Raw genomic sequence first — 25,689 nt, forward strand, 5'->3', positions numbered from 1 at the left:
CTTTCATTTCTCCTTTGGTATCATGTGCCTTGTGGCTGGATATGCCATGGACAGCAAGTGGGTGCTTCTGTCTAACTCGATTAGCTCCTCAATAGTATCTAAAATCGCACTACAGAATCAGTGATGAATTTTTCCTGAAACTTCAGAAAACATTTTTGCTATAGTATGTTACTGAAGAAAGAGCACAAAACATCTGGCCTACATCAAGAAAGCAAGAGATCTGTTTTTCTTCACATAGTATCATGAAGAACAACATTTTCTGTAAATTGAACCACGTGGAGATAGTTTGATTAAAGCCAAGAAATTACTTTTTTTTTTTTCTTCTTGGGAAAACTAGCATGCTTTAAAATAGTCAAATCAGCTAGGTTTTAAGCATTAGCAACTATTAAAATGCCAAGAATAATTGGACCTGGGCTCTGTGGTTCAGTGTTTAAATTCCTCAGTCTGTCAGTACAGAGGACCTGATTCTGAAGGTCTGGAACTCAGAGTAAGTGGAAGGAAGGGACAAATGGTCAGCACGGGTTTTTTCAGGACATGGGAGAGGAGGTGACAGCCACAGAAGCAGAGGTGTTGGAGCTAAACCTTTCCTCAGGCCTTAGTGTGGTTACAAAGCTAGCTGCATGCATCAGATTCTAGGGCGCTCACTACTGATGAAGAGAAAAAAAATCACAGAACCCCCCAAACCACCCAACAAACCTGTGATGGATATATAAGCCTGCAGAGGCTTACTAGATCTATTTGTCTTTAAATTCATACTTGACTAAAATTCTCGCTCCTAATTCCAAAGACTGGTTGCTGAGACAGAAATGGGCAGAACTCAGGGCTGACAGTTTCAGCACTGAATCCGGATCGCTTGGCCTTATAGGGCCAAGATGGCCAGTGTTTGCCATCAGATCAGATCTCCTCTGAGCATCAAGGACAGTGTTCTTGGTAGCGGTTTCTTCCTTCCTGGGCTTTGTTGGTTGCTCTAGGCCAGCATGACCCAAAGGTTAGTAAGTTATGAACTATTTCTACAGTTCCAGCACCACCGCCAACTCTCACCACCTGATTTACTCAATATCACTCTGGCTTTCAGCATTATTCCTTAGTTAATATTTGCTTTAATACATTAACTTGAATTTACTTAATGTATTAGACATGGAGAATTTATGTTCTCATACATAATACTAACTTTTCATGGACAGAAAGTTAACTTTAAATTTAACCGAGAGCAAAACAATGTTCACTATACTTGGGTCTGGCTGCAAGACAAGACTCCATTCTGAAGCCTGATGTTTGCTCTTGGTGACACAGGGTCAGCATCGAGTTTAGGGAGGGAGCTGTTGCTGACACAGCACCAATGGAGACTATCTCCTAACATAATGGAGAGGCATGTGCGGGGAGAGGCAGATTTCCTCCATACCCCTTGTTCTTCATGAAAGCCATAATGTCTGTGGGTCACCTAAAGCATCTCCATCCCACGTAAGGTGCTACACATCCCTCTTGGAGGCAATACTGTCATTAGCCATAGTACATTAAGAGAATAAGCAATGGGCAATAAAGAGGATTATTGACAAATTATATTTCATATAGTTATATCCAAGATGGTCATGAAAATATGGGCATCCCCAGTAGACTCCCTAAGTCTTACCAGAAACTTATTTCCCAAACATAATTACACGCTGATTAAAATACTGTCTACAGTTACTGTTCATTCTATTTTAATTTAAATGCTACTTCTTTCCCTTGCCTATAACGACCATGTCTTTTTGACTAAGTATGGCCAGATGATAACATCTCATTCTATCAATTTCCTAAAATGGATAAGTATCCAACAATTCTGTCATTTCTCACCAAATGAAAAAGGTCTACTTTTCTAGTTACCATTTCGTCTGCTTTCAGAGGACTCGTGAGAGTGCTATGCAAGAAAATCTGAAGAGGGAGATTATTCTCTTGCTCAGAGTTCATGTATATATCCCAATAGCAGGCTTAGGGTTGACGGTTCACATTAGTACAACTCCAAAGGAGTGGCAGCTTTGCGCCTGCCCAACTCCCTGCTGTAACTTCTAGCCCTCTTGGAGGAATCTGGTTTTATACTACTTTATTTAAAGATCTACCCATTTATTTATTTATTTGTTTATTCATTCATTCATTCATTTACATTTATTCATTTAATGTATACTGTTGCTCTCTTCAGACACACCAGAAGAGGGCATCAGATCTCATTGAAAAGGGTTTGTGAGCCACCATGTGGTTGCTGGGAATTGAACTCAGGACCTCTGAAGAACAGTCAGTGCTCTTAACTGCTGAGCTATTTCTCCAGCCCCCACCACTCCTCTTTTCAGTAAGAGTAGAAAGGTTCAAGAGCAGCCATTTGCTCCCCGAGTTTGTCTATTTTAAAAAAGAAAGCTCTTATTTCTTTTGCTGTGGGGAGATGTGGTGGAGGGTAAGCCAGGCCTAAAAATAAACTGAGTTTTCCCTTTTATTATTATGTAATTAGAGCCCCTTTGTAACTACCCAGTGCCACCTCAATGGTTATTGGATGAATACATAATATACAATTTTAGATGTGGTAAAAAACCAAGAAAGAAGTAGTCGAGCTGCATCTAATTTATCAAGTAGATGAATAAAAGGTTCCAGATATCCAGGGACGCATAGATAAAACGCAGCGGTTGGCTTTGTGTATGCATGTACATGTGTGTGTGTGTGTGTGTGTGTGTGTGTGTGTGTGTGTGTGTGTGTGTGTTTTATCTAATGAATCCAGGGCTTGGAAGATATCCGGCATTTCTTTTTTAAAGAAAGTAAGCTTAGCAAGGGACATTAGACAAGGCCAGCAGGGTAATAAAGAGCAAGGCCATCTACTAAGAGAGAAAACAACTTCATTTTCTAGGATAATGCTCCTTTGCGCCTGGCAGGTCTCCTCTCTGGCTTTGTTAGTATGGTGGTGTGTCTGCACGACATCGTAAACACTACTTACAGTACAGAAGGAAAGAGCCTTGGATAGTCCGAGGTTGGGGGTTGGGGGGCAGAGGGCTTGGGTCTGCTATACTGAAAGGGGAGGCTGAGAGCAATGGTAGCAGAAGGGGGTTAGACTGCAAGGTGAAGACGGTACTGTGACAGAGGTGGGGGAATGCACAGGGTTAAACTAAGACCAAAGACATGACAAGAAACAGAAAGAAAACGAGCAAACATACTCTGGAAGTGCAGATGCGTTTTGGAGCATGGAGTAAACAAAGACTGTGCCCAGCCCAGGGTCAGCCAGTCACCATGCAGAGCCAAGGCACTGGGGACATGCTGCTCACTAACACTTATTTAATGGCTCAAATGAAAGGGCGTTGGGCACGTGACTCCTCCATAGAAACTTGTTCGAGGACACAGTTTCTGCTTAGTGGAGAAACATGAAGCACCCTAGAAACAATTCCAGAGTATCTTTGGCTCCGAAAGCCGGAGCACACATGTGTCACATTCCCATGAGACAGTTGGCCCAGTGGAAAGAGCACTCGAAGAGGCCCTTGGGAAACCCAGACAAGTCCAGCATCCCAGCAGATGTGGAATGCAAGGATGCGACGTCATTAAGCCACCAACATCAGGAGATGGAAAGAAGCCAGGAGAGCACAGGTTGGATTGGGTCGAGGGACATCATAGTGAGTCAGAAAAGGAACAAGGATTTTCCCAACAGAGTAACGTCATCACCAAGTCATACCACACAGTGCTGGGCAAAACAAAACAGAAGTCAGAAACAAATCATGAACAGCGAACAGAAAGGTAATTCAGAAGAGAGAAATCAAAAATCATGAAAAAAAAATCACGGCACAGGGAACATTAAGCTCTATCATTTTCAATTTCAGCATAACAACTCATTGGCATTGCTCCATCAGGGATATACCGCAAGTTGTCAGAAAAAAATCAAACTCATATTTGATGGGGCAAGGCAAGGAGGCTGATCATAGCACAAGAACAGCAACCATGTTAAACACCCATGCAGTCACCTCTGCCACCATTGTCTGACACTATGCAGGCTGCTTCCAGCTTCGTCAGCGCTCATAAGACGACTCAGGAAAGTGAACAAGGCCGGATTTTAAAACAATCTGTCAAAGTGCTAATTGGACTCCGTGAGAGCCTCCGTTCCTTAGGGGAGTTGATGAATGGTGAGATCCATGCTGCCACTCTCAGTGAAGAGCAGAGAAAATGACTGCAACCCATGCTTGACCAGAAAGACTTCTTCCCTCAGAAAATTATAACAGGCAGAAACCAAAGGGATACAGTCAGGGATGAGGAATCTAAGTTCTGAAGCCACACACAAACAATGTCACATGCTGAGGCCTGCAGCCTGCTGGGCAGTTTCCCCTTTACTGAATACTTTCTTAGGCTGGTAAGGACAGATATTCCTCTAACTTAAAGGGGCCAATGAGACAAAACCAGCTTTGTTCTTCTTTAAATAGATTTGAAACAGGACACACAAAGAAACAGAAGTCTATAGAAGAATGAGGAAGTTAGCAAAGGGGACACACAGGAGAACAGGGTAAAGGGGCCATCTTTACCACTTAGGATCAGGAAGTAGGGCAAGAGAGTACATCGTGCTTACAGGACAAAAGCAGCTTAAAAAATACGGCATGGGAGTCTGTGTAGAAAAAGAGTTCATCCAAGACTAAAAACAAAGCAAAACAAACAAACAAAAAACCAACCAAACAAACAAAAAACTCTCCAAGTGAGGGCTTGATACAGATTGTCTTCCAAGGGTCCCTGTGGATGCCTGACCCTCAAAACTCCAAGCCTAGCTTGGACAGAGCTCTCGAAAACATATAGAAGCAAACAATTCTGAATTGGGGGAGATGGCCAGCAACATAAGGGCCTTTGAGGCACTGATTTACAAGACTGTTTTTGGGATAAGTAAAGGCCTCTCTGCTCGCAGCTGCGGCTGAAGTAGGATGTGTTACCAGAAGCAGCAAAGAGCTAGAAAAAGACATGACATTTCCTGTCTGGAGGCCAGCACAGAAAGCAAAGGAGAATTTAGGACAGTTCACAGTAGAGCCCCTTTCATTTAGCGAAGCTTCCTTTCCGTTGCAAATGCATAGCAATTCTCCTTAATGAAATAACATATTTTTGTTTCGACTCTGGTCCTCTAAGTGTGACTACAGTAGTCTGTGGAGCACAGGCCTATTCAGATTCAGCACCACGAAACAGGGGCCAGCGCTGGCCTCAAGTCACTGACTAGCAGGCTTTTACTTAGATCGCTTTTACTTGCCAAAACCCTGCACAGCATTCCATTCCATTACAGTGGGGAAAGGATCTAAACAGCATCCGACTAGTAGAGTTCAGGGGAGTGGGAAGGGGACTGGAGGAGCTAGCCTTGGCTCTGAAGCAGCCTGAGAGAGGAAGCCCTGGGGACATGCTATTTGTTCTGTGTGGGAATGGGGGGATCAAGCCTGCCTCAAGAGCTGGGTTGCAGTCTTTTCTGAGATGCTTTCAATGATGGTGCACAGCAAGTTCCTAACGCTGCTAGGATTCAGCTGGAAGCAGATACACAGTCCTCCCCTTTCCTCCTCCCCTCTCCCCCCTCCCCCCCAGAGGAAGAGGTACTTCCAAGGCCTTACCCTTCTTGTCCTGGTGGTTATGAGAGGACACTGCCCCCAAAGGGTCTGTGTTGCCAGGTGCCTTGAGCAGATCATTCCAGTCCAGCATGCCTCCCTGAGACTCATGCCCGTCTCGGGACGCTGAGTCTGATGTAGTGGTGCTGGGATAGAGGGAACTGGCACGCCCTGTTTTCATCACAAATACAGTTAGGGAAACAACACCAAAGACTGAATTCCCTTTGCTCAGAGGATACCCATGATGACCTAGAGACCAAGGGCAAGCCTTGGCAATGATAGGACTTGCTGGTGGAGGTTTGTACTGTTTGTGTGTGTGTGTGTGTGTGTGTGTGTGTGTGTGTGTGTGTGTGTGTGAGAGAGAGAGAGAGAGAGAGAGAGAGAGAGAGAGAGAGAGAGAGAGACCTATACCGTGCTCAGCATAAGATCCTTTAAACTTGTAGTCAGAGGATGAAGGGTCAGAGACTGTCTCGAGTGGGGTGAGCCTGGGAAATCACTTACCCTGTCCTTTGCCACACCTTAAGGACAGTGAGCCCTGACAGCCTTTGAAGATAAAGTGGCAGAAGAGTTGAGATTTCACAATGCGGGATGTTCAGGAAACACTAGTGTCTTTCCCTAGAACACTTCCCACGGCATGAGAGACACTCCAGGAGCATGGTTTGTGACTGGGTAGGGTATCGAAGATGGTCTCTCTCCCACCACAAACAACTGAGTCCTTCCCATCAAAGCCCCACAGGGTGTCTAGTGCTCAGTCTCAGCTAACATCATGGGCATTCTCCATTCCAAGAGATGGATGCTCCTTCTCCTAGGGGGTCTGTTCCTACCTCTAGCATGAAAGCCTCCTCTGCTACCTGTCTTTAGGGATGCACCTTCTGTGTTTAAGGTTGGATTCAGTGTTTTGTGACTCAGATTTATGAGACATTGTTTTTGTGGCCTCCCAGACTAAGATAGTTAAACTAGAAACAGGTAGGTTCTGATCTCAGATGTGGTCCAGCATAGGGCAGGGCCAGAAGACTGGTGAGTCAGGGAGCTGTGGCTCATAAGCTAGGCATCCTAGGAACACATTCAGATGCTTGCTCCCCATCATTCCACAAGATTAAATGCACATTGTATTGGATCCTTTCATCTTGGCTTTTGCAACTGATTTAAGGGAGCCTGATTAGCAGTCCTCTCTTGTAGGAATAAAATACAGCTTTTCTGTCACTTTCCAGTGGACTCTTAAGCCATCGTGCCTAAAGCGGCATCTTAAGAACTTCAGAAAAGAGAGCACTGGGTGTCTCTGCTAGTGCCTGCAATCCTAGCACATGGGAGTCGCAGGGAGAACTGCTCTGAGCTGGGGCCAGCCAAATAAGTTCTAGGTGAGTCTAGGAAAGAAAGTGAGATAGCTTCTGTGTGTGTGTAGTCAGTGTCATTGGCACAGAGGAGAACAGGCTCAGAGTAATTCTAAGGGTTCTAGGCTCAGAATATGATCAATCGCCTTGTACATAATAGATAAAATGCTGGCCACCAGAAAGACAGGCCCTACTGATAAATGCACCCTCTCTTTCTCTCTTCTTTGTAGTTTGCATTTCCATTAGATGTTGGCATTCCAGGAGACTTTCATATTAAAAAATTAAGAAACAATGTTTTTGTTTTGGTTTGGGGGGTATTTGTTTGCAGTTAAAGAATTATTTATTTTGGGTATGTGAGTACACTGTAGCTGTCATTAGATACACAATAAGAGGGCATCAGATCCCATTGTAGATGGTTGTGAGCCACTGTGTAGTTGCTGGGAATTGAACTCAGGACCTCTGGGAGGGTAGTCATGTGGTTAAGAACTGCTGAACCATCTCTCCAGTCCAGTTTTTTGGTTTGTTTGTTTGTTTGTTTAATTAATAGCATTATATCCTAAACTTTTGCTGTCAGGGTGTCAGGGAGAAAAGCAAGTCAATAGAAGAGGTTCCTGTAAGTGATACTGACTTCTTTGGAAACACTACTCCTGAATGCCACAACAAAGCTTCAGTAACATTTAAGAAGTCGCCCTCTGTGTAGAACCTGGGTGGTTCCCACACAGCTTCCAACATCTGTTTTGTTGAAAATACTCTACTCAACAGCCCACTGCCAAAAATATGCTCATTTAAGCCTCACGGAATGTTTGATTCTAGACGCTACATTTCGGAGTTCTGCATCCCACCTAATACTGATAAAAGAACTGGGGTGAGAAAATCAGCCTGAGAAATAGAAGAATTTCCTTCCTGCTTCTGTTGATGTCTAAGAGATGTTTACTTCTATGCCCGAACTCAAGACTACATTTTAAAAAAAAAGTTGGCCACCCCAAACTACAATTCAGCACCCAACATAGGAAAATAATTAGAAATAGCTTTGTAGGTGGGTAGGGAGGTGTGGAGGGGAGGGCTACACTTCCCTTCAAGTAGCAGGAATTTCTTCTACCTGAATGGATGGGCATCGTGAGCACTTTCAATTTAACTGTGTTCAAGGGGCAATTTTATGGTAATGCCGTAAGTATGGTTTAGTGAGAACATTTCTTAATATGGTAATCTAGGGGAAATATATGCCTAAGGGACACGTTTTCTGTAGAAAGATTTCCTGGACCATATGCTACAGATACATGGAAAACTCATTGGTGATGGAACGCTGTGGCTACAAGAGGAAATTAATGTGGACCAGATGGTAGTTAGGTAGGAAAATGTTTCACACAAATGTGAGAAATCAGCCTTCTTCCTATCTCTGAAGTGTTAGTCTAATACTCGTCATATCTTGATTTTCTGTATGTAAATCTAGAGAAACTATGCATCTGATTTACTCAACAGAAAAGGAAAAAAACTTTGTAATCTTTTAAACGTGTGCTTCAGGATGGATGGCACGGGCTGGCCATGACATAAATAGATAGCAAATACATGAGCCTCAAAAAGTGTCAAGCCACCAGGTGAGAGGTGAGAGTACAGCAGAACAGGTGGGCAAGCATCTATTGACTCTCCATCCTTAAACATGACATCTAGGAATCATGGAGATTCATTTTCGCAATGTGATTTCACAGGCTGTTTGATATGAACACATTGTCTATGAGAATTTGTAACCAAAAGGATGTCATGAAAATGGACAATGGCTTGTGGATATGGTATTGTATGTCCATAGGTTTGCTGTAATCACGTGGTCCAATAGGAGAGGTTACATTCTGAACAGATACGAAAACTATAGGTGTTTTCAAAAAGTTGTTTCATGCATTGCATGGTTTCTCTACATCTACACATCACTGTGAGTCTACAGGTTAGCGACCCTTCCCACTATTTTTACAGTTAACAGTGATTGTAGCCGTTAGACGTAAGAGACACTAATTCAATACAGAGAGGAAGAAAGAGGAAAAACAATCAGGGCCCAATTCACTAAAGGGTTTCTTGTAGATGTGAATGGTGTTGCCTACAGCCTTGGCCAATAGAAAGTGTGTACAGTGCTAGACTAAAATGGTGTCTTTCTCTGAGAAAGGGAAATTCCATTTTGGTGGTTTGTTTTTGTGGGCCTAAATTAGCAGGGAAGCTCCGGACATACAGAAGAGAGAACTACTGAGAGAGTAGGTGGACTCTGGCCCTTCTTCCTCATTGTATTCACGCCCATAAACGTAGCCATTTGGTCCTTCCTCTGGGGATACAAATCCTGCTCATATTCCATGCCTGACCCGTAGCAACCACTCAACAAGTATTTGATGGATGAATTCATGAAATGTTTTCTTATTTCATACCAAGATAACATCACTTATGAAAATACGTAAGTCCTATCTAGAGCATCACTCTTTTTTTCCCCCTTAAAAAACATTATTATATTTTCCTTCCTTTGAAAGCGTCTTTCTATGGCTCTTTAGTAAATTTCCTGACCTCTGTGGTAGATCATCATTTGATGGTAAATTTGCCACCTAACTACTATAGGCTGAATAGCTCCTGCCTGCAGTAGACAGGGTCATGAACTAAAGGGAAAGACCCATTCTTCTTTGCTTTTCCTCCAGAAGCTTCAGGTCAAGAGCTCACAAAAAATGGGCATTGTCCTTTCAACCTTTAATTTTAACATATTCCCATTAACATATGGAAAAATTAATACATGCCTGTCCTTTGAGGAGGAAACGAAAGCTCAACGCTTGCCTGGAGAGTGACTTCTGTCCATAAAGAACATCCCCGAGTTCAATTATTTGTTTGAGGAATTCCCTGGGAGTTAAAATTGGTCTTGAACATTTGACGAATGCAAGGGAGGCTGCTGGTTCACTTTTCAAGGTCTGAATTTCACAACATCTGATAAAAATTATTCAGTTACAGGCCATGATGGCAAACTCTGGTGTTGCCAAAGACCAGGTGCTAAGTGGGTTTCCTTCCTGAAGGTTAAAGTTAAGCTGTGTGACATTTGCCTTCTGAGCAATTCTCGCCTGGTCTGTGCTATTCAATATTCCTGTTTGAATCACAGATGAGCAGATGTCAAAGGTAGAGAAATCTTGCAGACTTGGTCTGTCGGACCCTGTGTTGAATCATGGGCTGGAGGACAGCATTGCAAAGCTCTGGGTTTTAGGACAGTCTTGAAGACTTCAGTAAGACTTCTTATTCATGTTAATCAGGCTTAGGGCCTGAAACTTTGCATAGAAAAATTGAGTATATTTGTAGGCATTTGTTTCTTAAATTTTGTGATTTTTTTCTTTTTCTTTTCATCTTTCCTCTATTTTTGCCTATGCTTACGTTTAAAGACAGCCTCTTAACCATTCCTTTCATGTGTATCTAGGACGCGAAAATTATAAACAGCTAAACTCATGGTCCAAATTAAAAGGCAGAAGCTTAAATTTGATACTACAGAGATGATTTTATATTTTTTTAAAATACATTCAATTATTTGAATCTGTGTTTGGAAAGCAAAAGTGAAGCAGCTGCACTTGGGCTTGCATGTGAGGAATTAAGGACACCTCCTGAACTTGGATCTGTGCTTGTGTACTTCAGGCAGAAAACAATGGTCAAAATCCTGTTTACACATGACACCCACTGCCTCAGGCTTCCTTGCATACATTTTGAAGAAGTCTTATAGGAAATATGTTTTAATATTCAAATTCTCTTTGAACATGACTGTTGTTGGTCATTTTCACGCTAAACAGAAACGTTTGCCTCATAAAACCCTGGGTGTCTGTGCCCTCCAGGTTGGGGAGGCTATACTGACAGGCAGGATTAGGGAGGTGGGATTCCCTACGCTGAGGGACTACAGTTTATGAGTTAGAAGCACTGTTCTTTTATCCTGAATCTCCATATACATACATATATATACATATATATGTGCATATTTAAAAAGAAATTTTTCTCCTTCTAGAATTAATTAGGTAGATTACCAAATTCTTGAATGTTGGCATGTTTCACATTATATGGATTAAATATGTAAGACTTGGTCTCCCTCATCAACTGTCTCATGTAAGCAGATTTTTTTTTAAGCATATTGAAATCTAGGAATAAGTTTAGTGAATTGAGCCCTGAGGTAACAAATAATCTATGTTCTATGATTAGGAGTGAAAACTATAAGCTACCAAAGGATAAGTAACTTTAAGTATTAATATTGATATGTATATATAGATATCAATAAACTGACCATACACTGTGTTGAAAGACATTTCATAATCTGGTAGAGGAGTTGAAATGTCTATAAAAAATGAGGATAATAATTAATTAAAAAGAAACCTAAGGCTTAAAAATCCTCAGGTGGATTAGTACAATAGATTTCCATCAACTTGAAATTGTGACAGTAACATTTTCCTTACCATTCAGTGCCACGAAGGAATCTGAAAGACAAAAGCGGGGAGGTGGTTACTTAGCTGCACACTCTTAGTGTGACTTACACATTGAGCAGGGATGAGTCACAAAAGCTGGGTCAGCGTGGGAGCCCAACACCCAGAAACCTTTGTCTCTTCCTGCTTGAAACCTAAGACACTTCCTACTCAAATCCAAGTACCAATCTCCAGATCTTTTTCATGGGCAACTTTCCCAGAAGTCACTGCTAATGGACACTGAAAACCCAAGAGTTAGCAGAGGAAGTGGTTACTGCAATGACTCTATGAGTGTCAAGGAAGCCACGCTCGATTTGGGGCATAGCTGTAGATAAGAAACCAAGCCACATCTGTAAAGTAAGAACTTTTCTTCATGTTCTTTCTGGTTTAACCCTCATGAATGAACTGAGAGGATTGTTCAGTATCATAGTCCATAACTTTCTAAACTCAGTGGAGAGTTTTAGTTTGGAAGTTGAAAACCCCAAGCCACACTTGGGAAACCACATATATAGGTTTGTGTGCTGATTTCTATGTCAGATCACTGGTTCACCAAACACTGGCTCTCTATGACTTTCCTAGAAATCCTGTCAGTGAAGCAATTCTGTAAGTGCCCCCTGAATAATGACACATTCAGAAGTATTTCCTGTTCTGGTGGGAACATGAGGACAGAGGAAGCTCTCAGGACAGAGAACAGGTAAAGACATGGTCCTCATCTTCTGTCCTGACTGGGGACCCCAGAATGGAGCATGAGGAAAACAGGCTTTTACTGCAGACCCTGGGCATACAGACTAATCACTAGATTGGAACCTTCTACTTGACATACACTTGTTCTCTTAGGTGCTGCCTCAAAACATAGGTATGTACAGACACTTAAAGACACAGTAGCAACCCATCAGTATCTTCTTTGTACATTTCCTGATTCAAGCCAAATCCATGTTCCTATTTACAGGCACTCAGACCACCAGACCATAAAAATGAAATGAAAATGTTTTCTAAAGCTAATTTAATTAAACATCTGTAACAGCTCCTCACCCCTCAAAACCCCCATTTTTCTAAAACTGAAACCGCAAGGCACAAGGTAAGGTCCAATGATTGAACTTGGAATTGTTTTACTGATAGTCACACACGGCACAGCCATTTGACTGATGACACATATCCTGGGTGTGTAAACATTTCACGTGAAGATATGACAAAGGAAAAGGGTGGCCATATATTTTATGAACAAACCAACTTAGGTCTGAGCCAAGAACTTGTATAAGGCTGATGATAACCCTCTTTATTTGATTATTCTGTATCTCTTGCAAAAGCACGTGATAGAAAGTTGAATTACAGCCTGGTCTGAAATTTCAGTCCTCACCACTTAAAGACTTAGAATTAAGCTATGATTGCATTATAGAGTCACTCAATTTTGTTCCCTTAAGAGCTGTTTTCCAGTGCCATTTTGAATGCAAATTTTATGAATTTCCATACATGGAACATTAAAAAAAATTTTACAAACCAGGTAAGTCTCCTTTGAGAAGCCCACAAGCGTATTCTCAGATCTATCTGACTTGATTCCTGAATGCCTTTCTTTCTTTTTAACCTAAGTACTTACAGATTGTGGTTAAAAACTCTTAATAAATTCCTACTTGTTTTTATAAAGTCATAAACTGAACATATTTTTCCTAAGAACATAACATTTTATCCAAGTTCACAACACTAAAGCATTTTCAGGAGACTCCTGATATTGATCAGGTCATAAGACAACAGTGCAGAGTCCTGAATGTCTCTAAAACATTCTAAGTGTCACGGTGCCACTTAGTAGTAGTATGTGATATGAACTCTGAGAAGGAGGCTTGGTTAATTTCTGCCAAGAGGTCATTTAGAATCGCTTTATGCTGCCATGTTATTTCTTGAGTTTGTTCCTATCTCAAATGGTTTCATTTTGAAAAATAATTACTTTCATTGGTAGATATGTTAAAGAACAGTAAAACAGTCCCACTCAATTAAAAAGCTAGAGCACAATGATTAAACTTTTGATTGTGTGGCTAAAATGCAGTGTAATAGCACGTTATGAAAAACAATAGAACTGTCGTTTTTTGTAATGGAAATGCTGACCTAACTTATTGCTTTGCTATAATTAATATCATCCAGCATGCGTTTGTTCTACAGCAGTAGAATGATGAGAGAGGTGCCTGCTTTCACAGCAATAACTAGAGCAATGCTGACTTCCACACGCACTGCTTGCTTTTTGTTATGTCCAGAATCAGCTGCACTGAGTTTTACAGGGGTATGCTTCTAGAGCAGCCTCCGTATACTGTGAACCTTTAATTCAGCTCCTCAACCATAAAATTATCTTTGTTGCTACTTCATACCTGTAATTTCCCTACTGTTCTGAATTGTAATATAAACGTGTCTTTTCTGATGGTCTTAGGTGACCTCAGTGAAAGGATCCTTTGACCCCAAGGGTCACCACAGATGTTCCAAACCATTTGATAAAAGCAGTTTTATCTATAGGCAGGTACAGATTTAAAAACTATACTTACTGTGACAGTCTCCTAGGCCGTCTGTATTGCCACGCTCTATGTCTTGCTCAAAAGCCAGTCTTTAAAAGGGGCGGGGGCGGGGGCGGGGGCGGGGGCGGGGGCGGGGGCGGGGGCCGGGGTGGGGAAGAGACAAGGAAAGAGAAAAAAATGCAATGCCATCAGTGAGTCTTTAGTTTCATTAAAAAAGTGACCCTTTTGCTAAGCCAAGCGGTAGGCATAAGAGAGAAACAGCTCTCGGAAGCTTTATAACAGTGAGTTTGAGGGGGTCTCCAAAGAGAAGGTAGCTATGATAGCAGTGAGCTCAGAGCTGAATCAGGAAGTTAACTAGCTTATGGGTTACTCTTCTGCTGTCCTTACTCCGGTTCCTAGAGCATTACTTAAACATTTAAAAAGTTTTCATGCTACTCCTCATATAAGCAACATGGGAAGTCTGGATGAAAGTGTCTGTTCTTTCTGATTCCTTTCCTACTCCTCTCCTTGCTTTCCCAGGTCCCTTTCTCTATTTCTTTGCCTACAAAGCACATATAACCAAGTGTTTAAAGGCACAACTGGCCAGTGAGCATGTGCAGGCTCCGAGAGGGCGGACTCTAGCAAGGATCTTGCTTTCCCCCAGTCCAATAATCAACTCTCCTTTCTTCTTCCTCCTCCATCCTCTGGGTCACCACATACTTACTTTAATTTTTAAAACAAGCACACCCATGGGGTTGGGGATTTAGCTCAGTGGTAGAGCGCTTGCCTAGGAAGCGCAAGGCCCTGGGTTCGATTCCCAGCTCCGAAAAAAAGAACCAAAAAAAAAAAAAATTTAAATTGAAAACAAGCACACCCAGATTTGTCCACTCTGCACTTATGTTTCTAAAATGTAATTGAAAATTCTGATTTGGGACTGTCTCCCAGTTTATCATGAACCATGTAAGAAACCACTTTGGAAAGGCACACCTTGATCTAATAATCCATGTTTAGCCTCTAATATCTTTCGCTGTAATGAAAATTAAATTCATTCTCTAAGGATACGGTTTCTTGTAATGAAAGCCAGTATCTATCCAGTCCCCAAACCCACTCTCACAGCAGAACTACTCATGTGTTGAGCAATGGCAGTGTCTCTGAAAGATAAATGCAGGGCTTACAGGACTCCTCTGGGAGTCCTGATAATGACGTGAAAACTGCTTATGAACGTCTTGTTATCTTTGTCCACTTGTTGACAAATGATGAGCCCCTTCTCGGCTCCCCATCTCACTGATTCTTTCTGTCCTACCCCAGTGAAAAGATACAAGGCTCCAACACTATCAAAAGGCAACAGTGCTACCTGCAAAGCCACGCTCATAATACAGAGTGGGTTAGCTTTGCAGCGCTCAGGTTTCCAGGTCATATTTTACAGTTATCATTAGATCCGTTCAAGAGAATAGGTGGGTGGCAGTCATCACTAAATTGTCTCTTTCTAGTTGTCTAGCTATTTTCAAAGCGGAAAAGATGCTCCCAGCATAGGAAAGTAGTTCTGTTTTACAGATGGTCCCGGGGAAGCTCCTTTGTTGAGGGAGAGCCCTGGACTGCCCTGGATACCTCACTTGCATTATCCACCATCTCTCTGAGACATGCTTTGAATATTTTTTCCAAATGTTATTTTAGATTTCACAACCTATGAAGTGGAAAAAAAAAAAACAAAAAAAAAAAAACCTCACAGGCAGAACAGATAAAGGCTTGATCTCGGGGACCAATTGGGAAATTGCCAAACATTGATTATGTGCCGAATGAACAGTGAGGTCAGGGTTAGTTGAGCATAGGAGAAAGCTTTATTGGATATGAACACCATGCTTGACGCATGATCACATGGGTTAACAAATGCTCTGCTATTTCTTCTCAGCCTTGGACGGTTGGTCAATTAGCAAACTCATTTTGTTGTGGCTGCACAAACTAATCTAGTTGGTTCCCCATGGCTTCTTTCTCTGCTATCCTCTACCTGTGATGTTCAAGGCGGGCATCTTCCTGTCCCACTTTCTAGGGAATACTTTTGAAGCCTACTGTGTTTCCTTTCTGCATTCTTAACCAGTCTGAGGGTGATTATTCCATGGACACTCTGCCAGGGATGAGGCAGAGGCTATGAACTGAGTAGGGATGGAGGAGGAGCCACCTGGCAGTACCATGGCTGAATTTTTCTCACAGAGAAAAGTGAGTACAGATGGTTGGAGGGAACACAGGCAAGCCTACATCTAGCATGAAGAGTAACGGAGGCACTTTGCCCTCCCACACCTCAGGTTCCTTACCTGCTAAGGGGTGACAGATGGGCACAGGAACCAGTTTCCTTTACCCACCCACAATATGGGTCTCTGGAGGCGATACAGGTTCTGTAGGAGAAGGAGGACTGTCAGCTAACCAGGTTGCTTTCGAAGTACTAACGATTTTTGAATTGTCAGCAAGGCCAAAAAAATTACATACTTTTTACACTTCCCATGTCGCTCACAGCGGCCAAGAGGCACCTTTATCACACAAGTAGAGAATGCAACATAAAGTGAACCACTTGCTTTGTCGAGCTGCATACCCATGATCCTTTTGTCTTCTACACCATCATAGCTGCACCTAGTTTGATGAGGTAGGAGGAGACCATTAGTAGATTCTTAAGAACAATTTTCTTTCTCCTGCCACCACCCTTGTACCCCACTGGACTCATTCACCCTTATCTGGACTGACATGCTGACTTCATGATCTGATATAACTGAAACTTTACAGAACTTATGTGGACACCCTACATGAGCAGCTATAGGAACATACATTATTGGCATGGAAAAAAAAAACAATGTTTTTTTAATATGCTCAGTATTTTTTAGAAATGGTGTGATCACACTTGTCTTCTGTAATTTCCCATGAATGTAAAAGGTCTCAGTAGAATGACAAATAATTAGCAAGAAAGGACCCAACGTTCCACTCACTTTTCTGGGTTGTAAACATTCATCTCCTCCAGGAAAAGGCTGCCATTTAGGAAACCACTGCTTCCTATCCTGGCCAAGAACTTCAAGATGATTCCCTTTTCTGATCCCAGGAAAACCACAGTGTGATTCTCATATGGCCCAGCAGTGTTGTCTACTGCAATTTTGGTCAGGCGGTATCTAAAAATGAGAGGATCACATTTGAAGAAAAAAAAAACTCCTCCTTGTAAGTCTATCATTAAAGGCCCCCTTTCCATTTCAAACAATTGTGACATGGCTTTTTAGCAACAATGTCCTGAAAAATATACTCATGTAAGTAATGTTCTCAAGCTGTTCTGGTCCCTTATTTTCATATGTAGAACATTAGTGTGACTCCAACAGGGAGAAGGAAGTATGTGTACAGAGGCCACGTTCTATAATAAATAAATATCCATAACCATATGAAACCACTCAGCAATGATCCCTTCCATGAGCAGTAAGGAAAGACTGACGGTTTCAATGGAGAAGGCAGACAGAAGAAGTGAATATACTTAGCATCTCCTTTTAACATCGAAAAGGAAAGTAGTGGGTACCATTCTCCATTTTTTTCCCTAGGATGCACAAAACCCCTGTCAACAAGATCAGAAAACTTTCTGGTTGTACACAAAGGGGTAAATAGGTCCTGAAGGTGGAGAGCTCATAGCAGTACTACAATCGGGACACTCAAGTCAAACCACATCTGTCAAGGGGCCGGAGAGAGACAAGCAAAGGATTAAGGCCTAGTAGGCATCTTCTTTCTGTGGAGTTTTATGATCATTCCACCTCTCATGGATACCTATTTGCTCTAAGCACCAAGACAGGAACTAAAGAGCACCAGCCTTCCCACAGGTAATAAAGCATGGTTTGTAGGTCATGGTCAAGAGAGTTCATCATATGTTCAATAAGGTCAGGGCATAAAAATCATTTCATGTTATCTACTACCCCGTTTAGAAAAGCCTATCATCTTTGAAAATGACCTGCAATCACAAAGGATGCTTGATGCTATCAGACATCTCCCCAATTGGCCGCTGCTTCTATGTTGGCATCACTTCAGATAGAAAATACCAAGCATAACTCCTTCATGCTGGCATGCCACAACAAATGCCATGTCCCTTCATGCCAGCAACACAGTAACATGTAAGCCTCAAACAGGTAAGTACTGGGGCTGGGGATTTAGCTCAGTGGTAGAGCGCTTACCTAGGAAGCGCAAGGCCCTGGGTTCGGTCCCCAGCTCCGAAAAAAAGAACCAAAAAAAGAACCAAAAAAAAACAAAAAAAAAAACAAAAAAAAAACAAAACCAAAAAACAGGTAAGTACTTCTCATGGGTTCTCCTTCCTTATTCCCCTGTAATGTGCAGCATGGATGAGCTAATCTTGAAGGAAATATCTTTTCTTTCTCCTAATTGCTGGCATGTGTGGAACTAGCCTGAAAATACTGGCGCTCTTCTCACTGAGAATGTGGCGATGGGGAGTTGGTGGCACCAACCCAGCCTGTCAACATTTCCTAGCTGAATCAATGCCCAGGAGAGCAGAAGATGTTTGTGGCATTTCAAAGCACGATCCACTGACAGGATCCACGAGCAGAAGATAAAGTCAAGGAAATCCACTTAGGACGAGGCTTGTTTGACACTTACCTGACCATTGTTCTCAGGAACCAAGGTCTGTTGATAATGGAAGGCACTGCCTCGTCCATGAGTGGATGCGTCTTTATGAAGTTCAGGGTATCATCAGGAAACTCATTGGAGGTTGCATATTTTTCTAAAGAGGATGATCCAGCACAACAGCCTGGCCTTGAAATGAATCAAGGGGTGGAGGGGAAAGAGTTATTTCATGCCTTCTGGCAAATTCTTTGAATGAACTGCTTCTCTAAGCATCTGGCATGAAGGAGACTGTACAACAGGCACAAGAAGAGGATGTTGAACAATGCAAAATGCCACCAAGTACAACATGCTGAGATTTCCTCTGGACCGCCCCCTTGTTCCTTGAGGGAGCCTTAGCCAGTACAGCTCGGTTTCATCTCCAGGCAACTTGGCTTCTTTCCAGATGCACAAACAAAACGCAGTGAACAGAGATGGAACTGGAAATGAGTGAATGTGTGGGGAGACAAGCCTCTCAGGGATGTATTACTATCTGTCAACTTGACACAAACCTAGACATACCTGGGAAGAAAGAACCTCAACTGAGAAACTGCCTCTAACACACAGGCCTGAAGACTTGTCTGTGAGCCATGTTCTTAATTGGTAATTGATGTAAGAAGGCTCTGCCCACTGTGGGTGGTACCGCCTCCAGGCAAGTGAGCCTGGGTTATACAAGGATCATGGTTGAGCAAGCTAGGAAGCAAGCTAGAAGAGGCAAACCAGGAAGCAGTGTGCCTTGTGGTTTCTGTGTCGAGTTCCCACCTTGGCTTCTCTTGATGATAGACTTCTCTTGATGATAATAACTTCTCCCTAAGTTGCTTTTTGTCTTGGTGTTTATTACAACAACGGAAAGCAAACTAGCATGTCTTGCTAGAGGTTCGACAGTAGTAGTTCTCAACCATTCTAATGCTGTGGCCCTTTAAAAAATATCCTTATGTTATTGTGACCCCCCCCAACATAAAACTATTTTGTGGGTACTTTATAATTATAATTTTGCTACTGTTACGAATCCTAATGTAAACATCTGTGTCTTCCAGTGGATGGTCTTTCTTGGGGTCACGACCTACATTTTGAGACCCTAAAGGAGGGGATTATTGCTAATACTCTCAAAATCATAGAAAACAGATTTTTTTTTTTAAGTCACTGAGGAACACACCAGCAAGACTCAATGTTATAAGCTCTCAGGGTATATAAGGTCACTTTGCATTTTTTGTTTTGGATTTTTATGAGATTTTGGAAGGTATAAAAAGAGAGTTACACTGAAGATTCTTTCCTAAAGGACCAATTCCTTGCAACTGAACAAAGATTGCAAAAGTGAACTTTTGCAAGAAATTTTGTGGTTTGAGGGGGTTACATGAAAATCTCAGCAAAGTTAGATCAGAGAATACTAAAGTCCATGGTTTAAATGTCCAGCTGCCTGTTGGTACTGGAAAGGAAAAATTAGACCCTTCCTAATTAATATTTCCTTATAACATGTAGCAGAAACTGGCCAGCCCTTCGAGATCAGCCTAATATTTGTAAAAGGGTAAGCAAAGCATATGGAAACATGTGGGTAAACACATTGACATAGGAGAAAGTCCCATTAATAATAATTAATAAAGTCTTTGTAATGCCAGAGTGACCCCATCTTCCCTCACTAAGTTTTATAGACATATTCTCCCTAAAACCAATCCCTCCATCTCAACTCCTTTTCTGACTTATTCATGTGTTATGGACCTATCCCAGGTGCCAAGTTAGGCAATCTTTCTGGTCCCTAGAGTTTACCTTTTACGTTGAGTCTACTTTGAACAGAGGAGGAATACGCCAGGAAACTCAACTGATAACAGAGGGTTGGCCACTTGGCCTTCTTTGGTTCCTAATATCTAAATTGGTTCAACTAAATGTACTTGTAGGGATTTGGGGAGAAGTAGGATAGGAAGCTAAAGGAGAGCATTAGAAAGCAAAACAGCAAGAAGACACTGGGTTTGCTTCCAGTGCCACCTAAACTCAATGGAGAGGTTTCCACATGATTGAGGCCACACAAGGTGGAGGAATAGAGGATGTGCTAGAGTTGGAACATAGGGATAGGATGGGAGAAATGTTCTTCTAGAATTTGCTATTAAATGGGAGCATGTGAAGAGATTTTGTAGGACCAAGTAATTTCTTCAGTGTCTCTGGATCATGGACTTCTTTGTGATAAGAGTCTACGGCACAGCTTAGAAAAAGCTAGCACTATACTGCATGTGAGTGCAAAAAAGCAACCCACTGTACCAACGATATAATTCTTGTCCTTGACCCATAGCCCTAGACTCAACTTGTTCCCAAATATCCAGGGAATGTAATGTCTATTTCACACTTAATTGGGATTAAAGATAAGAGTTTATATAAAAACCAGAGGGAAGCACAGCACACTGGGATACTTCTCTAATTAAATAAACATGCACAATACAGTTTACTCTCTGGTCCTTAATTTTTCACCTATAGACCAATAGGAGCAGATGGCTCCTATCACCTATTATTACAGTGGGCAAACCACCTTTACGTATGTTAACCAGAAGACTAAAGTCATGGCTTGTAGGAACTAAAGATAACTCTGGGTTCTGGTAAAGGTGAAGACAAATGGTCTTGAGGGTCTTTCTGTTGTTCTTTGATCTCTGTCTGCCTGGCTTGTGATGGAAGCCACTCAGGTGTGGTCGACAGGAGGCTCACCATCACAGAAGCCAGTATCACCATTTCTGAGTTTAATAAAAAATAGATGAATAAGTAAATATCTGTATGTACCTGGGCTTAGGGACTCGCTCATCTGGAACCGGTGTCCAGGTAGAATCAGGTGATTTCTGTTCCTTGAATCTCCCAGTAAAAACATTGGCAATGTCAAGCATGTCATAGGCACAGACTGCAGAACCAGGGATGCTGGAAAGGACATTTCATACCAGGTGTTGAAAGTATAATGCATTCCTTTAGAAAACTCTTATTATAGACAGGTAAGGGAGAATGTATTGACCAATCAAATGAATCAATAGTCAAAAACTAAGCTAGTTATAGTAAACTCTAGGCGGGGAGAGAAAGCCCATTGTTTCTTCATCACCTCTTGAACTCCTTTGTTGTATGGGGAGAATTATGAGCTGGGTATAGAAGTTTCATGAATGTCACAGAAACAAGGTCCTGCTTTAGTAGTTAGACCACAGTTTATGATGGAGATATGTTCAGAGCAAGCCAGTGAGATCTGTACATTAGAGTTACCACAAGGTTTCATGACATGAGACCCCTCCACCAGATTTTTATGGACAGATATTGGTCAGGTTGGAGGACCTTACGGAGAGAAAAAGACCTATTCCAGAGAACCAGCCCTTAGGTCTGGTAAGCTGGTGGTAAGGAGTGTGTGACCAAAAAATAGGAAGAAACAGGCTGAAAGGGAGTCAGACCATGATGGGCTAGTGTGATAGAACAAGTACTTGCTTGTTCTTTTTCCCCCCAGGTAAAGAGGCATCCCTCAAGGATTGCCAGCATAACCAAGTATTAAAAGACATTTGTAGATTAGCAAGTTAGGTTGTCTGATCTTATTGAACAAATAATATTTCTGAGACCGCGCAAGCATAATAAGATAATTTTAGGGCCACTTCAGGAAATAGATCATCAATAATACACAAAAACTCAATGTGGTATTATAATCACAAAATAACTCACACTTTTAATAAAACAAACACCTAAACTAGAAATGTAGTCTTAAATTCCACAAACCCTTGCATTCCCTTATATCAAAGCAGTTTGTTTCCCAAAAATCCTAGATAGACAGGACCTTAAATGTGAATACTCAAGCCTTGAGATATTTTATATCTTTCCTATCCTCAAGTCTAAACATAACTATACATGATTAAAATGTGCCTAAATCTAATCGAATACATCTTGCTGCAATGTAAGCTCCCACTTTCATTTCTCTTCAGTGAGAAAAGCTTGACACTTGCCTCCCTGTAATGAAGGAGTGTGAGTTCATCCCTTAGCTTGAGCCACTCGGGGCTCTACTCAATTCCTAGGCATGTCTTTCAAGATGCTGTCTCCCAACCTTATCATTTTTCATGCCTGTCATCTAGGCACTCACGAAGATCATGAAAATCCTTATGAGTATAATCTAAAGTGTATTTCTAGAATCTCCAAACTCCTACACAGATAAGAGAGCATGGTGCATGCGTTTAGAGCTCATGGCCAGAGTTATGCTTATTTCTCAGTGTTGAGAGCTTGAAACATTAGACTTTACAGAGCTGGATGCCAGAGAAACAAGGTTAACATGAGTATTTTTCAATTCTGTCCTTCTATGCATATTCACTCCTTCGGGGACAATTAGTAGTGTGTCATTTAATCGACTACATTTTCTGATGAAATAAATACAAAAATACAAATGAAGTGATAGCATTTCTAGGGCTTAGGAACCCTCATCAGACTCTTGCGGAGGCAACTGTGCTGGGTTTGGGATGTGAGTTATGAACCAACTTCCTGAAGTCACTGGGGATTTACATCTTCAAGTCGGATGATAACTACACACATAGGTGGAACCTTTAGCACCTTGCTCCAAATTTCTCACTGTAACATTGTAATTAATGCTCAATCTCCACTCATACACACACACACACACACACACACACACACACACACGCACGCACGCACGCACGCACGCACGCACGCACGCACGCACGCACGCACGCACGCACGCACGCACGCACATGCACACGCACACATCCCTATCCTGTGAGGGAAAAAATACAAGTGAAACAGGAATGCCAGAGAAAACCCCTTAATTTTCCAAACCTGTCCCTTCTACCACTGACTACCAAGTCTAGGCAAAGGAATGTTTTAAAGCAATCTCCTCATGTATAAAAAACAGACAATAAAATTTGGTTTACAAGAAAGGAATCCCACAGAAAGTATTTATACATCATTCACATAAATAGACGATATTGTTATAACTTACTCTCCCTAAAACCTTAATTTAATAATGCTTATAAATTCTAATTAGTTCACTGATTAAAACTCAGAGCAAAATACTTTTTATCTACAAATAGTGACGATGGCTTTTCCCCAGGGAAAAGGGAGCTGGGAAGGACTTATTAGGTCAACACAGCCAGGGCATGGTTACCTGTTATAAGGTGTGGAAAAGGTTGCCAAGACAACATCACGGCCATTAATTCGAATCACATCTGTAACTGCCTGGAGTATATTGAAATAAAAATGAGAGTCTCCAGGCACGGAGCAGTTCAGGCGAGCCTTCAGGAATGATGTCCACTGCTTCTCCAGGACTCTCTGAGACCCTCCCATGTCGTTCTTACAAACCTGAGCCACCCTGGGGAATACAACCTGCAGGGAAAAGCACATAGGGAAAAGACAGTCATTTCCTTCTGAAACACAGAAGATCCTAGAAGAATTTACCTCAGCTTAACAACAACAATCAGAACGACAAGGTGTTTAATTTAATACTGCATTTCTGGAATCAGTAACAGAAGAAGAAAAAGAAAAAGAAAAAAAAGAAAAACTCAGCATAGAAACAGAATGTTTTAAAAGATAAGACAGTGGCATTTAAGATGGAGCCGTAAATCCTTCAGGGGATCAGCTCCCAGCCACATAAACTCATTTCCATACAGACTGCTTAGCTTTTATTTCCTCAGACAAAAGCACACTTTGTATGCACCATCTCTGCCATCCCCACTGGCTGCCTCTGGGGTCTGAAATCTCATACTTGGAGTGTGAGTCCCTCTAACCGTGCAAGCCACCCTGGTATTTTATTTGTGCCCTCTAACTTGGTGACCTTGATCAGATGTCTGGTAAAAAATAACTGAAATAAACATCTTGGAATTGTTCTCTTCCTTTCTGCAATAAAACCAAGACTCAGTTTGCCTAAAGACACTGGGTATGTTTTGTCTCTGTGGAGTAACTCAATTAAAAGGGAAAATTAGACCTGGAAGCTACATCTCGAAACACTTAGAATTCGGTATGAAAGGAACCAAACATCTGTTGGTTAGATCTTTGGTAGAAATTATTCAAGAGGCTCCCTGTCATTTGTTACTGCTCTGAAAAAGTGGCTTAGGCTGAGTCTGTCACTTCTGGCCATCCCTGTTGTCACCGGGTTCAGATTGCATTTCCAGGTCATTTACAGCAATGCTAGTTGGAAAGTGGGTTTCTGAAAATGTCACCAATGGAGCCAGGGACACTCTTCTGCCTTACCTTCCCCATAGTGTTGTACTCTACTGCAATTTCTCTGAAGAAGAAGTAGATATAGTCTCCGTAATCCACTGCTTGGACAAAGTACGGCTCTGTAGACAAAAGGGCACTTTAATTGGAGACATGTCACAGAGTGTTAGGGGAATTTTAATCAAGTGTAGCCAAAGACGTGTTATTAATTGGAAGTGTAAGGCTATTAGACATGTGGTTAACACTAACCATTTCTAATGACTTCAGAAGTGCAAGCGCTAGTGATTTCAGAAGGCACTTGAGCCTACAAATTACATCTTTCACAAGCTTTGCAACAGGGAGTGAAGAATAAGTACGTTTTGCAAATCTCTGTCATTTTATTTTCCACAATGGAATGTCCACATCGCCTAGAGGAGATTTTGCACATTGCTCCATCACGCTGACTCACTCAGGGATCTGAATAGCCCCTTTCCTGTTCCCCACCACCTCCAGCCCCCCCCCCCCCGTTCCTTTTCATGAATGTTCTGTTCAGCTCTTTTCATTGGGGACTCTGAAATGAATTTGAGTTAGGGAAAGATGAATGTGGCCTAGTCTATTGTCTCAGCACTGGTAGTTTTGTTAGTACTCCAGAAGCTCGTGGGAAGGGGAAAAGGGAGGTAAATAAATCAGTTGAGAGCAAAAGATGCAATTTACATGGTTTTGTCTGTCAGAAACCATTACTAAAATGAATCCACGGTCTGGTCCTTCCAGACTACATCTCTTATGAGGTATGCATCCCCTCCTCCCTCTCTCCTTTTAACTGCTCACCTTTCAACCACTTTGAATCATGCTTGACAGTCCTGAGGGTAGGACTGTCTCCAAGGCTCCTGTAAATGACCGCATCAATGGCCAGAAAGTCAGTCACTGTGGCCGAGTACAGTTTCCCATCTTAGGAGAAAAAGGAGGGAGTTGAACAGGGTACTGAGCAAGGCGGGGACTGGGGACAGCAAAGACATCCCCCAGTCTGCTTTCAGGCATCAGGCAAATGAGATAGGACAACTGGGAAACATTCAAGAGTCGCTAGGAAAAAGCTTGCGCCCCCCCCCCCCCA

General features: G+C 42.0%; 1 protein-coding gene across 3 annotated transcripts in view; it reads right to left on the reverse strand.

The window, feature by feature from the left end:
- Positions 1 to 25,689, reverse strand: part of Sema6a (semaphorin 6A) — a 121,359-nt gene that overhangs the window by 19,294 nt on the left and 76,376 nt on the right. Inside the window, exons 8-19 of one of the 3 annotated variants that reach the window (XM_087593097.1) lie at positions 25,407 to 25,526; positions 24,633 to 24,721; positions 23,551 to 23,768; positions 21,201 to 21,332; positions 18,438 to 18,593; positions 16,790 to 16,966; positions 16,299 to 16,439; positions 16,127 to 16,207; positions 13,869 to 13,927; positions 11,338 to 11,358; positions 11,169 to 11,219; positions 5,574 to 5,738 (exon numbers count right to left, since the gene is read on the reverse strand). In XM_087593097.1, coding sequence (XP_087449223.1) covers positions 5,574 to 5,738; positions 11,169 to 11,219; positions 11,338 to 11,358; positions 13,869 to 13,927; positions 16,127 to 16,207; positions 16,299 to 16,439; positions 16,790 to 16,966; positions 18,438 to 18,593; positions 21,201 to 21,332; positions 23,551 to 23,768; positions 24,633 to 24,721; positions 25,407 to 25,526 — 1,410 coding nt within the window. 3 annotated transcript variants of the gene reach the window in all.

Source organism: Rattus norvegicus, chromosome 18, assembly GCF_021556685.1.
Source record: "Rattus norvegicus strain SHRSP/BbbUtx chromosome 18, alternate assembly SHRSP_T2T, whole genome shotgun sequence".
NCBI lineage: Eukaryota > Metazoa > Chordata > Mammalia > Rodentia > Muridae > Rattus > Rattus norvegicus.